Raw genomic sequence first — 16,637 nt, forward strand, 5'->3', positions numbered from 1 at the left:
CAAGTATGATGATCAGATGTAAGAGTAAGTGCCGGGAGATCTCACTGCCCGGGGAATTAAGTAGTTCGCGAGTAAGCCGGAATAAATGGGAGGGAATCAACGAGCGAGTACTTAATTTAAGGCGAGAGTGGATGTTGAAGTTTCCTTAGGCCCGTGTCGCGACAAAGACGCCGAGCAATTTACGGGTCTGCAGGATTGCACGGTCGAAGATCACGGGCAATCGTATCGATTGGCGAGAGCTTCGTCTCCGGTAGCGCCCGGTGGTGCTTAATTTGTGAGAGACTTCTCGTTCGAGCTTCGTGCCCTCGTGCTGGGGTGCTGTCTCACCTCCTCCCCTCACGCCCTCTCCGGCGTCTCTGCTTCTCGATATCGATCCCTTTTTTCGCCGTTGCCCATCCGCCGCGCCAGTTTCGAGATATATGAACAAGGGTGGTCTTAAGCGCGAGGCATCCCTCGGCACAAAGGCGAAATTACGTCGGCCCTCGAGACGCCCTCGGGCTGAGATTGAAAAAAATAGAAATTACACCCGTCGCGAACGGAAGCCCGCTCGATCCCGTCGCGTTCCCACGAGATTCCGTGTTCCCCGACGAACCCCGATCTTCCACCCTTCTGTGACCTCCCTCGGACGTGATACGAGCCGCTAAGGAGATCTCGAGAAGCGCAGGTAGGAGGACGCGTGGTTGACCATCGGCGGCGCCGTAAATTTCCCAACACAATCCGCCGAACGCTACTTCCTGTCATTACTATCACCTTGATAAAAGAAAAAAAGAAAGAAGAAAGAACCGAGATATTCGCGAAGGAAGCTAAATTATAATCTTATATTCCTCGTTAGGTTTTGCGCTCAGATTCGCGGCATACGGAAAAAAAGGAATTAGCTGTTCGTATAATACTAACTGAAATTTCGTTATCAGACCCAGCTTTCAGTTGTGAGAGCTTAAAACTAGGTACAGATACAGAAAATCAACGAAATTAACCAAACTTCAGTTGTATTACACGGATAGCTAATTTTTACCTATGAGAAGCTATTAATAATTTTTAGCCGTGGGAGTTAATTCTCTTTTTCCGCGTGTGCAAGACATCACGAATGCAGCACAGTGATTAAACTTCTCGCTTGGCAGCAGCGTCATCGAAAATAATTGACAGTTTCCTGATCTTGACTTATACAGCGTATGTACAGCAAGTATTTACTGCTGTATGTTGCGTATTAACGCTAATATTATGCTCTAGCGCAACAATGTCATCTTACGATGCAGCTGAGTCATCTACCGCGTTAGGCTAAGAGGCATCAGGCCCTGTCAAGAACGCGAACGAACCTCGAGACAAAGCCCACCTCGCCACAAAGGTTTCCTCAAAATTGACGCCTACCTCTGCTTCACCGTAATGAAATCAATTACACGGCACGACGATCGATCAGCAATTCGATCGAAAAAATTACAGCACGAGATCGAACTAGCAGACTTCGAACGATTTTACGTCGAAATGAATGAATTCAGTCGGATGTGTTTTGCAAATTGCAATTCTATTCGCGAAAAGTGCACATTTTCAGCACATTGTTATCGCGATGTGTTGTAATAATATTAATAGGTACGAATTATAAATCTGCATATTTTTCATCGCGATATTATAAGGGATTCGAGCATTTTAACATTTGTATAATCGGCAGGCCCCTCCCCCGGGGATATATATATATATATATATAAGTTACGAATAAATGCGAGCTCGCGTGCAGACCAAGCTAGAGAAGGGTTTTTAATTAATAATCCGGCAGCGCTCCCGGTTTACCTGCACGGTAGCTGAAGATCACAAGCTTAATCAAACAAATTTGCATAGAATATTAACGAATCATCAACCATTTCCGAGTGCCTCCGCGTAATCGTACACTCGCTAACTTTGTGTTTGGCTGTTCGCCGAAATCACATCGCAATTTCATTATTTCTACTAGCAAGCATACGTAAATCACGGCGCGCCTCGTCCGAATCGTTTTCTTTTCCGTTCGTGTTTTCCGCAATTTCGTAACGACATTAATTATATAGACAATTCGCTTTTTTGACTCGCTTTCATCATTTCCGCGCGCCACTAACTACCCCTTTCTCGTCGGGAATCAATGCGATTTACGTCTAAACATGCGCTGCGTAATATTACGCTTCGCGAGCGTTGAAATTGAACACTCACCATTTCGCGATAATATCTATCGAAGAAACCCGTCGTCGTTCCAACTGCGTCGCGCGCTCTGCATCCGTCAAGCTCCATCCTCCTAAGTATCGAGCATCGTAGGTGTCTCCCTGCCGATCGTTCTTTACTCACTTCATTTCACTTCACTCGCGGCCGCGATTATTTTAACGGCACGTAGCGATTTAGCGGAAAGTAATAAATTCCAGTATTTCGAAAATATACTCGAAAGTCGCGTGTAAATAACAGCGAACGAAGATCATTTTCTTCACTCTTCCGACGAGAATGAAGACGAGGAAACATCACGTTTCACGGACTTTGCGCTCTGTCAACAGACGAGGTTTTCGTTTCGCAAGAATTCTAACTGTTAGAGTAAACGATAAGTAGGCGTGCCGAAATTAATAATAATTCTATATCGGACTTGTTCTCCCGCGTCGGGTTGTAATGTCACTTTGGTAATACACTCGCAGCACGTATCGCGTGCAAAAAATCCAGAATCGTGAAATTAAAATTCGCCAGCGAAATAAACGCGACGCGAATTAAAAACCGTCGCGAGATCTGTCAACGCGCCTCGTAGGCGAAAAATCACAAGTGGCGTGAGATTCTCACGCACCACGGCTTCGCGACACTTGCGCGAAGACTGCTCGCTGCGACATTGCGCAAAGACTACTCCGCAATATCTCTGCGAAGTACATTTTCTCTTCCGGAACATTTCCGGAATATTTCCGTGAATTTAATGAAACCTGCATTTCTTTAAAGGCGTAATCGCGCACGTAAACGCGAGTGTAAGTATAAAAAAAATTGCCAGCTAAAAATTGCGTACGCGAGCAAACTATAATCTTGAGTATTTCAAATTTCTATTTTTACTATAAATGAAATTGTGATACGTGAATAAAAAAACTACGATTTTACTCGACTACATGAGTGAAACTGGTATGTTAGATTGTTTTGCTTTAGCAAGATTTTTTTACTGCGATATTAAATTTGACAAGCTTTGTTTCTATTCACGAAAGTTAAAAGTTAAGTTGCAATGTAAATATATGTACTAGAAATTTCGAAAATTAATAGCTGCGATAATCGCGAATCTAATGCGAACAAAGTAATCGCGAATTCCGCGGTTGATGGTGCAATTCTGACGCGCATTATAGGAGAAACTGCCCGAATTCCAGGTGGTTTCTTAATTCCGGGTGGTTTCTTAATTTTGGGTAGGTACTTTCCTTTGCTCCTAAATGCTGTACTCTGTAACTGACTCTTATAACTAGTGGGAAAGGCTGTGGCTAACAACTATTTGGAGCGGGATCGCGCTATCGTGTATGTATATTACGTTGCTTTTGAAATTGTGATTTCGATGGGAAAAAACATTCTTCGGAATTTCTTGCGCAAATGCACTACGTAATCAAGATGAAAGATATTTCAATAGTGTTTATATCAAAAAATAGTATAAAGGTAGTACGCTATTTTAGGCATTATTTCAAAAATGCTAAATAAAATAGGAACCACCATATCCGGAATTAGAAATCTTTTTATTCGAAAATAAGAAATTTTCTTTCCGAAAATATTACTCTATAGCTTCTCTAAATAAAAAGTTATTGCAATGTTTGTTGTCCAAAACAATTGAAGAATCATATTCAATAAATAGTTATATTGAATAATTTTGTAGCTCAAATAATTATGATAAGAATTAAAGAGAAAAAGTATTATATAAATATGTTTAGATAGACGTTTAAAGTCGTGATTCTCCAACTGTTTTAAACAATGTACTTCGTACAGAGGTACATACATATACATGCAAAACACAACATACTAAAACTTGAACAAAGTAAATCGCATTGATTTTAACGAGTCTTACAAATGCCTACCACCACCATAAATCTTTGTATTCAACACCTTTCAGTGTTCAAACCCATTTTTCTTACTCTACGAAATACCGCCAACTCAGGGCCGGCCACGTTCTGCTTCACGATCTGGAACAAAAGGATTGCCGATTAGCTTTAACGGTTTGCGATTTAACAGGCAAATACATATATGTTGAACGAGTAGCCCTTTGCGATTATAATTTCAGTATTTTTATTTACTGAAAATTATACCTCAAATTTCGATCGCAAGGAGTTAAAAGGAGGAATACAGAAAATCTGTATATATACCTTCGAGCCGACCCTGCTCGACCCGAATCCTTCGATACTGCTTCCGCAACCACCGGAACTACAGCTGCCTTTGCCACGACTGCAAGTTCCTTCAGATCTGAAATAGAAAATAATTTTTCCAGTTATACATAGTTACAGTGTGTGAAATAGAGACAGCAATAGTTTTCGATTCCGATGAATCATTTGATTTCGGTGCAAGGTGCTCGATTATAGGTACGTTTTTTATCGAAATCTATTTTTATATCTAAAAAAAAAAGGAAAATATGGTAATTACCCTTAATTTTAAAACGATTTCCCTATTCGCTATGATCCCGCCAGTACGACAATCGCATTCGCAAAACGACGCAATTTGTCTCTCGAATATTTAATTAATATTTTAATTAATTTTTTGATTAACTTACAAAACTCGGAAATAGCGCGCGACGTGGCCCGGTGTGTTCATTTAGGGGTCAACAATTGTAATGGTGGCATGTGGCGCGTACCTATGTATGTGTTGTTTTGAAGAACGGACGGCCTTCGGCGCAGCACGAGTCATCATTTGAGAACACCGTTACACGATATATTTAATTATTTCATGTATCTACGTATTTTATGTTATAATATCAATATTTTACATTGCATTATAATATTAAATTGCTTAGTACGCGCGCGTTCGAATAGTTTTTATTGCACTCTATATTGTGTACGTACATGTATATACCGATTATTTAAATTTTAAGGCGACACATTATATTAAAGCCACGAAATATATTAAACAAAATGGTACAGAAAAGTTATAAATTTACTTTTGAAGTAATTTGATCCGAAACGGATCGTTCAATACCGTTAGGTTGCAGTATTAAGAAGCAAACTATGATTAAAATTGAGATGTCGCGGGAAAGAGGCAAAAATGATTTTACATGCCTTTCTTTAAATGGAAAAACAAAGATAAAAAATAGACGATGAAACACTCTCAACTGATTACTGCAAACGAATGACAGTGATTAGACTCGAATTATCAATAGTGCTAACTTCGCACGGTTCTCGAAGAATAGAAGAATATCAAAACCGAGACATTTCTGTCGTCCATGTAACGATAGATGGTGAACGAACAAGAGAGAAGAAAGGCAACGTTTATTTCGTTATTCGAATCGCGGAGGTCGGGACGAAGAAGATGAGACGCGACGAAGTAAAAAGGGTCAGGAGGAATTTAATTTGGTCGAATTCTTCTACATTTATTACGGAGGCCGTAAAACGACGCCGGGAGTCGCATTCGCCGACGTGGACGTCGATCGGCGAGAGAATGAGTCGCGAACTCGGCGGCGCGACGTCCGACGCTCGACGCAGCCTGGATGCTGTCGAGTTCGGGTAGCAGCGCAACGGCAGCCGGCGCAACCCGGGCTTATTTGAATTCCAGATTGGATTATCCATCGGATTTGGATAATTGAAGGGATTCTATCAGTTACTGGTCCGCGCCGGGGTGAGATTAGACGCGCAGATGGAGAATCCGCACGCCTAGCGCGGCGCCAAGGAATTCCGCTGTTTCCGGCCGAGTGAATCGTATCGGCCACTCGGTCTCGTTGCTTAAGAACAGCTTGAAAGACTTGAGAACAGCGGAGAGAGAGAAAGAGAGAGAGAGAGAGATTGCGCAAGTGGAAATATAGTTATAATTCTGGAAATACCATTTTAAATCAGCGATCCAGCAATCGAGCAAAATAATGACGACCTGATTTTCGTGTTTGAGCGAAGAAATATGTGTATAAACATTAATTTTTGTAAGATATTCGCGAAGCTTCCGGTCGTAAACATTTGTTTGTACGTATCAGCCTGCCGCACATCGAATCGTGGGAAATTATTTTGCCAACACGGCTGAAAAAACAGAACAACGTGAGACACGTTGTTCTGTTTTTTCAGTTAACAGAACTCTTGTATTTTTCGTTTAGAATTAGATTTCGTTCGATTTATAATATCGCGGGTGGTTAAATAACGTCGGTTTCATCGGCCACGACCGCGGTGAAAATCGACGGCGAAATAAAATGTGCGGTCTTTCGGTTGCAGCTTCCGGCGTTAAACAGAACGGCGTCATCGACACTTTAAAGGACGAGATGAACGGCCGCGGAAGTTCATTGGTGCAATATCCCGACAATCTGAACTTCGCCGACCTTTACTACTTTATCTTCGCGCCCACCCTGTGCTACGAGCTGAACTTTCCCAGGACACAGAGGATCCGCAAAAGGTGAGTGAATTAAAGTCTCGATTTTTATGCTTCGATTAGGGCCTGATTGTGACACTAAATACACCGAGAGAAGAATATTTTGTATAATATATTTAGTATCTGTAACTATAATTATCATAGTGAAAGAGTTATAGTATATACACACACAAAAATTAGTATTAATTTAAAGTTCATATTTTCATATATAAGAATACATAATTTTAGAGGAAGATAAAATTTGCTTATAAATGAAGAATTTCTATATAATTCCATTACAAATATCGATTTTTCGCTTGCTCGCGATCTGCTCCGAAAGCCTTATCGATCGTATCTTTTCTCGTACATTTACGCACGATCGATCTTTTTCATTGGACTTTTTCTTGCGGGACGATATGTAGTCATATTTCTGTTTACGTATGCTTTGAGAATCCCACCTGGTTCGCTCCGATCGGGAAGCATCTCAAGTGGAAACTTGATATTGTCTGACTTTGGTCACGCGAGTGTATGCATTGCGTGAGACGTATAAATCCGTGTTTGCTCTCAGATTTCTCGTATAGATTTCACCATGGTGCCCCCGCGATTCTCTCACGTCTTATTTTCTTTTCGTAAAGAATGTCAACAGATGCCGGAGTCGCCGGTTTACGAAACTCAGATTCCAACGAACGAATTCTGTTCCGGGAAGAAAATTTTGCGGAAGAAGAAAATTCTTCCTTACGTCTGACTTTATTGGAAAACACGAATTATCCGTGCAGATTTTATGCGAAAATTCTATCTTATAGCTTTGTAACGATCCAGTATACGTAAATACAATTTAAACGTATTTCCGTATATGTACGATTTGTAGTTATAACCAACGAGTAAAAACGTAACACAAATCCGTATTAGTCTACATTCAGTCTGCACAAAATTTTGTTATCAATCCACTAGTTTAGTCACTAGAGAGAACGAGAGAGGAAGAGAGAGAGAGAGAGAGAGAGAGAGAGAAATTAATCGCAATTGATTGTAATGTATTTGCTAATGTATATTAACGTAAATTATTATAAAATAGCTTAATAATGAACTCTCTCTTAACATTATTAAACGCATATGTATGCCACGTTTTAACCTGTATTATCCTTTTGATATCAGATGATTAGATAATGAGATATTATATAATTGTTATTCAATTATCATTTATATTATTTTAGGAATTTATATTTAGCGTTTGAATTCTTATCTAATAGACGTTTAAGCACAACAGGCATATAAAGTGAGGGCCTTTCTTCAAGTTCGTTCTTCCGAATGTATCGACGCCCTTACCGGTTTTCATAGTACGCTTTACCCCTTTTGTACACTGTTACGCCTCCCGTGCAGCCGCTTCGTCGAAAAGTGCATCCAGACTGTGTTCAGCTTTTCTCGTCGCCGGCAGTTTGCCGGAAACGAAACTCGGGCGGACGACGTACCGTCGAATGGGAACGTCGTTTCACGCGGCGGTACTCAAAAGTCGTATTTTCGATTTTTCCAGAACCGGTTTACGGTCGACAAGGTATGGGAGGGTAACGAGGGCGTAGGTGGAAATTCGTGGGGTTGGCTGAAAATCGGTTTGCGTTGTCGATAAAATCTCTGAGCAAATATATATATACGAATAGTGTGTAATGATCGATGTAATAGAATCAAATATGACGAATTGGGTCAGACGGTAAATCTGATAAAATATTTCGGTGGATTCATCTCTCAATGTGGAACGGCAGGAATATATATTCACACAAATACATATCACAAAAATATAATTAAAAATATTACTCTTTTAATGACATTCCTACGTGACACTGTGTTGAAATGTACAGTCCAGAATTATGCAATAGTTCTGTTCGTAATTTGAGCGCGACGAATATTAAATGGAATTATTGACAGTTTCAAGAATTTTTTTTTCACTTATCAGAGATATAACAATCGCAAAATTTAAATCTTTTTTGGAAAATCGTGACAGGGATTATATGTGCACGAATGTCATCTGATTGACAGGTTTCTTATAAAACGGATAGTGGAGGTCGTCGTAGGATTTCAGGTGGTAATGGCGCTTTTCCAACAGTGGATGATACCTTCCGTGAAGAATTCACTAATCCCCTTCAGCGTAAGTATTTCATCACATTTTCTTGTATTTTTCTGATAACCCAAAAATGTCTCTTTTCTCTCCGTTCCTTTCTTCCTGAATCATTTAACACACATACGAACATACACTCGCTTTATGCCATTTTTCTCGGGATAAATCGATTTCGCCCACCGTATCGTCCACCTTTACACCTGCCATTATTCTCGAATAGTGTGAATAATAATCTATGGATGTGTCTCAGCTAATATCTTCGGCTCTATCACGAGAGCTAATTATTTATCGCGGTAATTATAAATAAGTCGGGCTAACCACGAGAGCGAAACGGCCTGTAAGATAGGATAGGAGCCGGGAGAAGAGCAGAAGTGTAATTTGGTTTCGGCAAATAGGTGCGATCAATCTCCCGAGTAATGCCCGGAGATTCGATACGCGCAAATATACGACAAATTCTATACTGCCCGCAACAGCCGTCTCCTCCCTTACCAAATTCTGTCGCGATAAAATATGCAGGAAAAAGGTAGCTGTTACGCGAACCCCGCGGACGTAGTAATGTTGTTCTGAGTTACACCTGTAGGCAATATATTTACTCGCAATATAACGTTGCATAATATCACCGGTATGGAGTAAATTACATTTCTTAAAATGCTAAACAGATGCGGAAGGAAGGGAGCTAAGAGTTTCAGCGACATGCACAAAGCATATTTTTTATCGTTTACGTTCGCTCGGAAGTATCGCTGGTATATTTCACGATGTTAATAACTTTGTTGCGAGAATTCGTGATGTCTGCGTGCATTGCAACGACAATAGCACTGCAAAACGTTCCCAGGGAATGCGATGTATATCCTATTTATTTTCGCGATAATACAGCAGTCTTGGTGAAAAATAAGCTAAAGTAAGAGAAAAAGAGTAAACGTTAACGGTACGACGCGTTTTTCTCGTTCGCTCCGCGCTAATGCCCAAGGTGCGCCATCGGTTTTTATCTCTCGCCAAGTTAAATCCTCCTTCTTGATTTGATAATTGTAGCCGGCGCTACGAGGAACGATGTGGATCAATATTTTTATCACAAACACGTTTGCCATCGCACCTACCTGCAGCTAGACGAATTGTTTGAGTAATTAGCGATCAAAATTTCTGAATATTTCACATATTCGCAAAAATTTAATCTTATTTATCGGAATATTACTTGAGCTAGTACGAGATTCTTTATTTAAACAACGTTATATTATATAAAATCTGAATCTAAAATCTAAATGTAAGGTCTTTTATACAATTCATCTTTCGAGGCATGTGCGCATAATTAGACGTTACAATCTGTTACAGTAGTGATATTTTCCGCAAAGAACCAGAGGTAAAGAACACTTTCCTCTTATTGTCGCATAATTAATTTCATAATGATTAAATATACATATACGATACAACACGTGATTAAATATACGACACGTGTTATATTAAAAAGAAAAATCCTCCCTCCCTATAAATTGATTTTTATTAAATTTTTCCGTGAAAAAAAAAATTATATATATATATACATAGATAACGAGAAGACGTGGCATATTTTAAATTAATTAAAAAAATCAGCACCGGAGAGACGGTTAATTAGCCAATTATCAATCGTTACCGGTGAGGTGTAATAAACGAATCGCTTAATTAAATAAGCCGTATCGGCGGTAAAGCGGAATTGGGGTTGAAGGAGCCAATTTAAAGCGTTAATTAGAGGAATGCGAAGAGAGCACGTGGTTTGATATTTATATGTACCTTCTAGTCGCGCACGGTGCGCTTGTTCGGGATCGCTTTGATCGCTTGATAACGAGGAACGCGTCAATACACATTGGGCCAAGAGTGTGTCGCGACGTTGGAAATTTTCCGTGGCGTGTCCGTGAAAGGGCTATGGATTTAAATGGGTCCTTTTACGTGGCCAAGCTAAACCGCAACTGATCCGCGGCCAGCGTCCGCGGTTCACCAGCTACGCCCATATTTCGTACGTAATGCTATCGAAAATCCCGACCCCATCATCGATTCACTAAAGATATTAATAATTCAACCGTTCCGTAATAATACCAAGTGCGATATAGATTCCGTTAAATGTGCACGCGGGGATTTTTTCCCCCTGCAAATGTGGACTGTCCGCGATGAAGCTGGTTTGATATTTTTACCTTATCCCTCTTCGTCGGCAGTCGACACATTTAATATAGAATCTAGAAAAACACAGATGAAAATACAATAAATTTTTTTATTAAATTTCATCGATCCAAAGCGCCCTTTGATTCGCAATTACTTGTGCAAATATAACAAAAAACAGGTTAGCAAAATACGAGTCGCGAACAAAATATTTCGGACGTCTGTTCATACCAGAAATTTCGATTTCAGCTGCCAATGTGATTAAAAATTAATTACAGCACGTATTGCGTATATCCTGCGTAGTTGTTATATAAAAACAAACACGTATATTTTGATACGAATTTAATAAAATGTCAAATTCGGAGCGTCAGGGTGAAAATTTTAAATTGAGAAATCAACCTGTATGTGTGTTGTATATATATATATATGTTTTTTTTTAACTGAAATTCGCGCTCGTAGCGCGCCATTGGAGAGAGCAATCTCTTCGAAGTGCCTACCATCAGTCTGGTCTGTGCATTCCCATGTTACTCACAGTTGGATGCATTGTTGCGGAACTTCACGGGTGGTGGCTGCTCCTTTCCATAACGGCGTCGGAACTTCCGCATTCGCGATTAGGCAGTCCGACGGCATGTTCCGTCCCTCCCTGGTACCCCTCCGTTGCATTCGGGACTACATCGCGCAGGATTATTAACCGTTTCCATCGCCTCGAAACGCGATCGACTCGCGAGCCACTCAGCGGGAAGCCGGTCCCGCCCGTATGATTTCACGCTGCGGACAAATTGCTTCTGCAAATCGTTTAGTGCCCCCCCCCCCCTTTCTGCCTCCTCTTTCCCTCCTCCATTTCCCAAAGAGACTCGAAGGAAACGCTTCGACGGGACGCTGGAAGTACCGGCGGCGGCTAAGAGTGGCGTGGTGAGGCTGCCGCTTCTCCACCCCTTCGCGATAGAGGCATTCGAAATCGCGATATCGACCGAACGCAAAGTAATTGCCATGCTAGTTACAGGGAAGTTAACGCCGGGGAGAAACGGTAAAGCTACCCCTTCGCTCATTTCAACCCTACCTGCCCTCCGCGCTCAGGACACCCCCTCGCATTCGCCACGCGTGCTATTCTTTCTCTTCGCCCGGCGACAAATTGGATCTGATAATTGCGAGTCGCGATTACGACAGTCACGTCCTCGATCCGGCGTCCAGCTGGCGCTGAGAGACGCTCGCTTCCCTCGATTTAGCTCCGGCGTGGTCTATCACTGTCGCCGAGCGCGGATGTCACGGGAAGACGAGGAGGATGTAGCCCGATGGCGGGTGGGGGGAGCTTGCGAGATTAAGAAATCTACAAGGATATTGCCTTCCTTCCGCCGGATCCGTGGAGTCGCGAGCCGAGAGAGGGGAAAATTGATAACTGCGGATGATGCTTGTCGGAGGGTAATCACTTTTTACCGGCGTGCTCCTCCAGGCTGAGTCTCGTTATTCTTGCAGAGTGGAATGAATGGATAAGAAAGTCGGCACGGGTCGCGCGACCGGAAATCTCCGCGATTCCCTCCGGCGAGGAGACGATTAACCCTTACAATTCCGGAAAATCCGTTGCAGCGCGTCCGCGTTCTTGGTAGTAATATTTGCTTCTGTACGAACGAATTTTTCATACGCCACGTTTACATGTGTGCTTATTATAATATCTAAAAAATATACAAGAAATGTGTGTGAAAAGATGTACTTGTTGTTTTCTTTTTATACAACTGTAGTTTTTGTTATATAACAAACATCATAATGAAACATCATACTGTTGAATATACCTCTCATCGATATTCGATCAAACTGTCGCTCAACCCTAGCGGTGACGGCAAAATTTAATTAATATCAATTAAATTTATTTCATATTTTTAACTTATTTTTTTAAAAAACCGCAGCGCACAGTCAATTAGCATCGCAAAAAGAAAGACTTTATCTCATGTTTGAGATAAGAATAGAATTCTCAATTGGTATCGTAGTAACTTATTTTTGAGACAACTTCAAATACTCTAATTTTGAATCTATGTTGTATATGGGAAAATTTGGGAAAACTTCTATGCGGGGAATGTGTAGTTTCACTCGCTTCGATTGTATCATCCTCTTTCGCTTTTACACTGGTTTCCTTCTTATATTATTTCGCATTTATCGTCATAGTTTTTGCTTTCTATCGGCAACCGGTAAATTCGTTCAAAAGACACCGAAGGCGGGGCTTGGCGTATTCTGACAACGTTACGTTGAAAGATATCAACGGTTCTTACATCATGAACGTGCAACTATTGCTTCCGTTGCTACCATCTACAGAATTGCGCGGCATTTTGCCTTGCAGATCGATCGAGCGATCGAAAGGTGGCAAAGAGGATGCATCGAGCTTCGGCTTATCGGCTCACTGCATACTACAGCTTAAAGGGACGAACGTTTAAAGGATTTTCGGGGGTGCGTCGAGGGCGGTTACTGCCTCGAGAAGCACGCGGCTTTATGGCAGCCATCGACCAGCATATGGAGTATCGATTTCCTAACACGCGCTTTACCGTCGCGCACATGCTCTCGCACAGTCGTTATTTAATTATATATGTATGTACATACAATATGCACACATATATGTACACACAATTTCTATTATATTTTATTAGTGTGCACAAAAGAGGCATTCTTCTCTTCGCGAGAGTCGCCCACTTCCTCCATAGTCGTAGTTTTTCTTCGAGAAATTTCGGGAATTTTCAATGAAAATTCAACCGTTTACGAGAAGATCGTTTACTTGTGAAAAAATCTTCAGTTATTTGTGCGCTATTTTCAAGTTTCCCTCTCTGTTTCTCTCTCTCTTTTTCTCTCCGCTTCTCTGGCCTGTCGAAGCTTGCCGGGTGCACGGGTCAAGGGGCGGTGAGTTGGGAAAAGCTGCACGGCATGCACGCCGTCCGCCTATTGCTCGTTTTTCCTCCCGTCGGCAAGATTCCAGACACTTGACCAACGTTGTCGGGAAGGAATTCGCGGAATACCAGGAGCCGGTCGCACCTTCTTGTATCGAAGTTGCCGATATGCGCTCGCCGGGCGGATGTTCCCGCGCCGAGTTATGACGCTGCAAAAATTCTTCCGATCCATCCTGATAGACGAGCAAAAAGAAAATGCTATCGGTGCGCCACCTAACAAGTGAAATCGCTGGCGAGATTGCACATGACTCGAGAATCGGAGTTTCACGAGACTGGTGCGCGCGCGCGCGCACACACTTTTACTCGCAAGCTCTTCTTTCTGAGCTTCAAAGAGGAAGATTTGTGGAACATATTTTGTTTTTGACCCTTTTCCAACTGTGTATAAGCCGAGTCTGGTAACCTTGTTGTACTTCACTTCCTTAATTATCATCTTTGTTAAATTGTTCTTAAACCTTACAAAAATGTTTCACCGTTTTTATTCCTCATATGACCCGCTTTTAACTCATTTTGTCATTTTCATGCTCGTTATTGAGCCCTGTACGCGCAGTTTATCGAACGAAGGAATATGACGAGTACACGCGAGTATGCACGAGTATTTTTGAGGAAACTGGATCATCTTCAATATTCGTTTTCCAGCTGATGAGTGGCAGCTCGTCAATTCGTTCTTCTTTTATTCAGTTTCGTTTCAATATGGAAAATAGCACGTTAACGTGTCGTACATTTATTCGTGCTATCGTAATCATATATATTTTGGTTGAGAAACGTTGCTGGTTTGCATCTATGCATATAAATTTTAATTTTATAATTTTAACTTTAGGACGTAAAAACCAAATAGTATGTCAGTTTTGGTGCTTTTCTCACTTAAAATATTCCAATTACACAAAGTCACGCAAAAGTTCCAGTTAAAGCATATTATTGTATGTTATTGCAGTTGAAAAAGAATGAGCGATATTTGAAGTCTAGCGAAATGCGACTTCGTGCGGTTAATAATGTGTTAAAATATTCATCCGCAAGAGAACTTCTTCGAATGTCGGTGCGGTGTAATCCATTTTCGAGTAGTTCAGACATCGTCGAGAGTCGGGCCTTCGATGTTGTTACGAAGTAATTTTAGAAATCCGCTCAACGCCGACCGTTATTACAACCGGACGCGTTCGTTCAACGGCGAGCGGAACGTGCTCGCTGGAGGACCGAAAAGCGGGGTAAACTTTTATTGGTGGCGTATCTTTGTCGGGAAGAAGAATCTCAGACGGTATTTCCCGTACTTTCAACTGACAACTGCGAAGAGGCGATGGCGAGTTGTGTTTCGTGCGCCGCGGAAACGTTTCAATCTTGAGGCGCTCATGGCTCAAAAAAGGCGCGAAGATGCCGGGATAAAATCCTCGTCAAGAAGAGAGTCGATTCTCGATCGTCTCCAACTTTCATGAGAAATCGCCGTCGCGGTGTCTCGCGGTCGGGTTATTGTTCCATTTTTTTCCCGGCTGTTTGTCGCGCGCGTCCAACAGAAAGACAGAGAGAGAAAGAGAGAGAGAGAGAGAGAGAGAGAGAGAGAGAGATGATGCAGTCGGTATTTATTCGACCGCTAACTGCTACCAGAAGACGTCCGCGAGTGGAGAACGAGACGAGGGTAGTCGTTCACGGACCCACTTTTTGCCGGCGCTCCGGCACAAAACACTTAAGACCACGTCGAGTGCCTTTTAATCCTATTTGTCTTCCTGCGCTGCGCTCCAGTAGTGCAGTGTGGAAGTGCGACTCTGGAACTTGTCAGATCGAAGTAAATATTTTGCTTGCCTCCGAAAGGAGTTGAGTTGAATTCTAGGGGGTAACTCCGGACGTTAATTCGCCGAAAAACAGGCTTCCTGCGTAATGGAGATAGGGATTCGGCGCGCAGACTCTCTCGCTTGACGACATTAAAAGCGTTGCTTAAGCTATTTTCACTTCTTCTTCTTCTTCTTCTTCTCTTTCTCGCCAGGTATTCCCGGCACATACTTAGTGCTAAATGCGGCCAGACAAACGTGCCCGTGGAGTTTAATGATTATATATTTAGCGTCGAATGAATAATTGAATGGCGACCCGGAAGGATATGTGGTTACACTTAAATGATTAGTCGGGTTCCTTTATTTCTCATTGATGCTCAACTCTGAGAGTTACATCCGCGATTTTAACGCTGAAGTAACGTCATAGGTCTCTCAGATTTACATCACGCAAAAATTGGTCAAATCGTAGTTCTTTTGCATGTTTTTGGTCTTTTATGAATCATTAAGTTTATTACCAATTTTTATTTACTGCTTAAATTTGTCGTCTGAGTAATCGAGAAATAAGAATAAGGCATATTACATAAAACACGAGAGATGCGAAAAGGAATGCGTGCAGGCCTTCTAGACCTAACATGATGCGGTCAGGGTTAAATCGCGGTGTTGTAACATTCGAGTCGTAATCTTTGAGTCGGTGCAATCATCAAGCGAGTGCCGCTAACTGCTTCCGTTGCGCACCGCCCTCGCTGTTATTGCGATTTCCACCAACATCAATAAGGACTTCCCTCCGCGAACTCGACTATTTAGATAAACTTCCGAGAATCTCCTATCGACAAAGATCGCGCGCTCGCGCCTGCCTCGCTCGTAAAACCTCCCTTAAGGATCCCGGTAGCGTGCGTGCGCGATGAAGGGTCGACGACGAAGGGGCGCGACGCCTAAGTACCTTACGTTCGCCGTGCTATTGTCGGCCGGTCCGGATTCAATTCAACTGAAGCGAGTTCCCGGTATCTCGAAGACCTCTTGCCGGCGGCGGGACAAGGTGTTCCTAGATGCAAAGCCGTAAATCTCTCCGCGCTAATTGAAACGATGGCGGACGAAGGAAACGACCGGCGGAGAGCCGAAGGCGGCCCCAACCCCCCGCTTTTCTCGCAGACGCCATCGTGACGAAGCCTTTTCTCACCTTTCCTCGCGTTCATTTTTCGTGTTTTCCTTTTTTTTTTCTTTCTCCCCCCTCCCCCCCCCCCC

The 16,637-nt window shown here is 42.2% G+C and overlaps 1 protein-coding gene across 1 annotated transcript in view; it reads left to right on the plus strand.

The window, feature by feature from the left end:
• LOC106747317 (diacylglycerol O-acyltransferase 1) overlaps positions 1 to 16,637 on the plus strand; it is a 102,642-nt gene that overhangs the window by 69,755 nt on the left and 16,250 nt on the right. Inside the window, exons 7-8 of the mRNA XM_014624716.1 lie at positions 6,351 to 6,528; positions 8,512 to 8,620. Of these exons, the coding sequence (XP_014480202.1) occupies positions 6,351 to 6,528; positions 8,512 to 8,620 (287 nt within the window). The remainder of the gene's footprint in view (positions 1 to 6,350; positions 6,529 to 8,511; positions 8,621 to 16,637) is intronic.

This window comes from Dinoponera quadriceps, unplaced genomic scaffold (assembly GCF_001313825.1).
Source record: "Dinoponera quadriceps isolate SergipeBrazil2010 unplaced genomic scaffold, ASM131382v1 scaffold2305, whole genome shotgun sequence".
In the NCBI taxonomy this organism is placed as follows: Eukaryota; Metazoa; Arthropoda; class Insecta; order Hymenoptera; family Formicidae; genus Dinoponera; species Dinoponera quadriceps.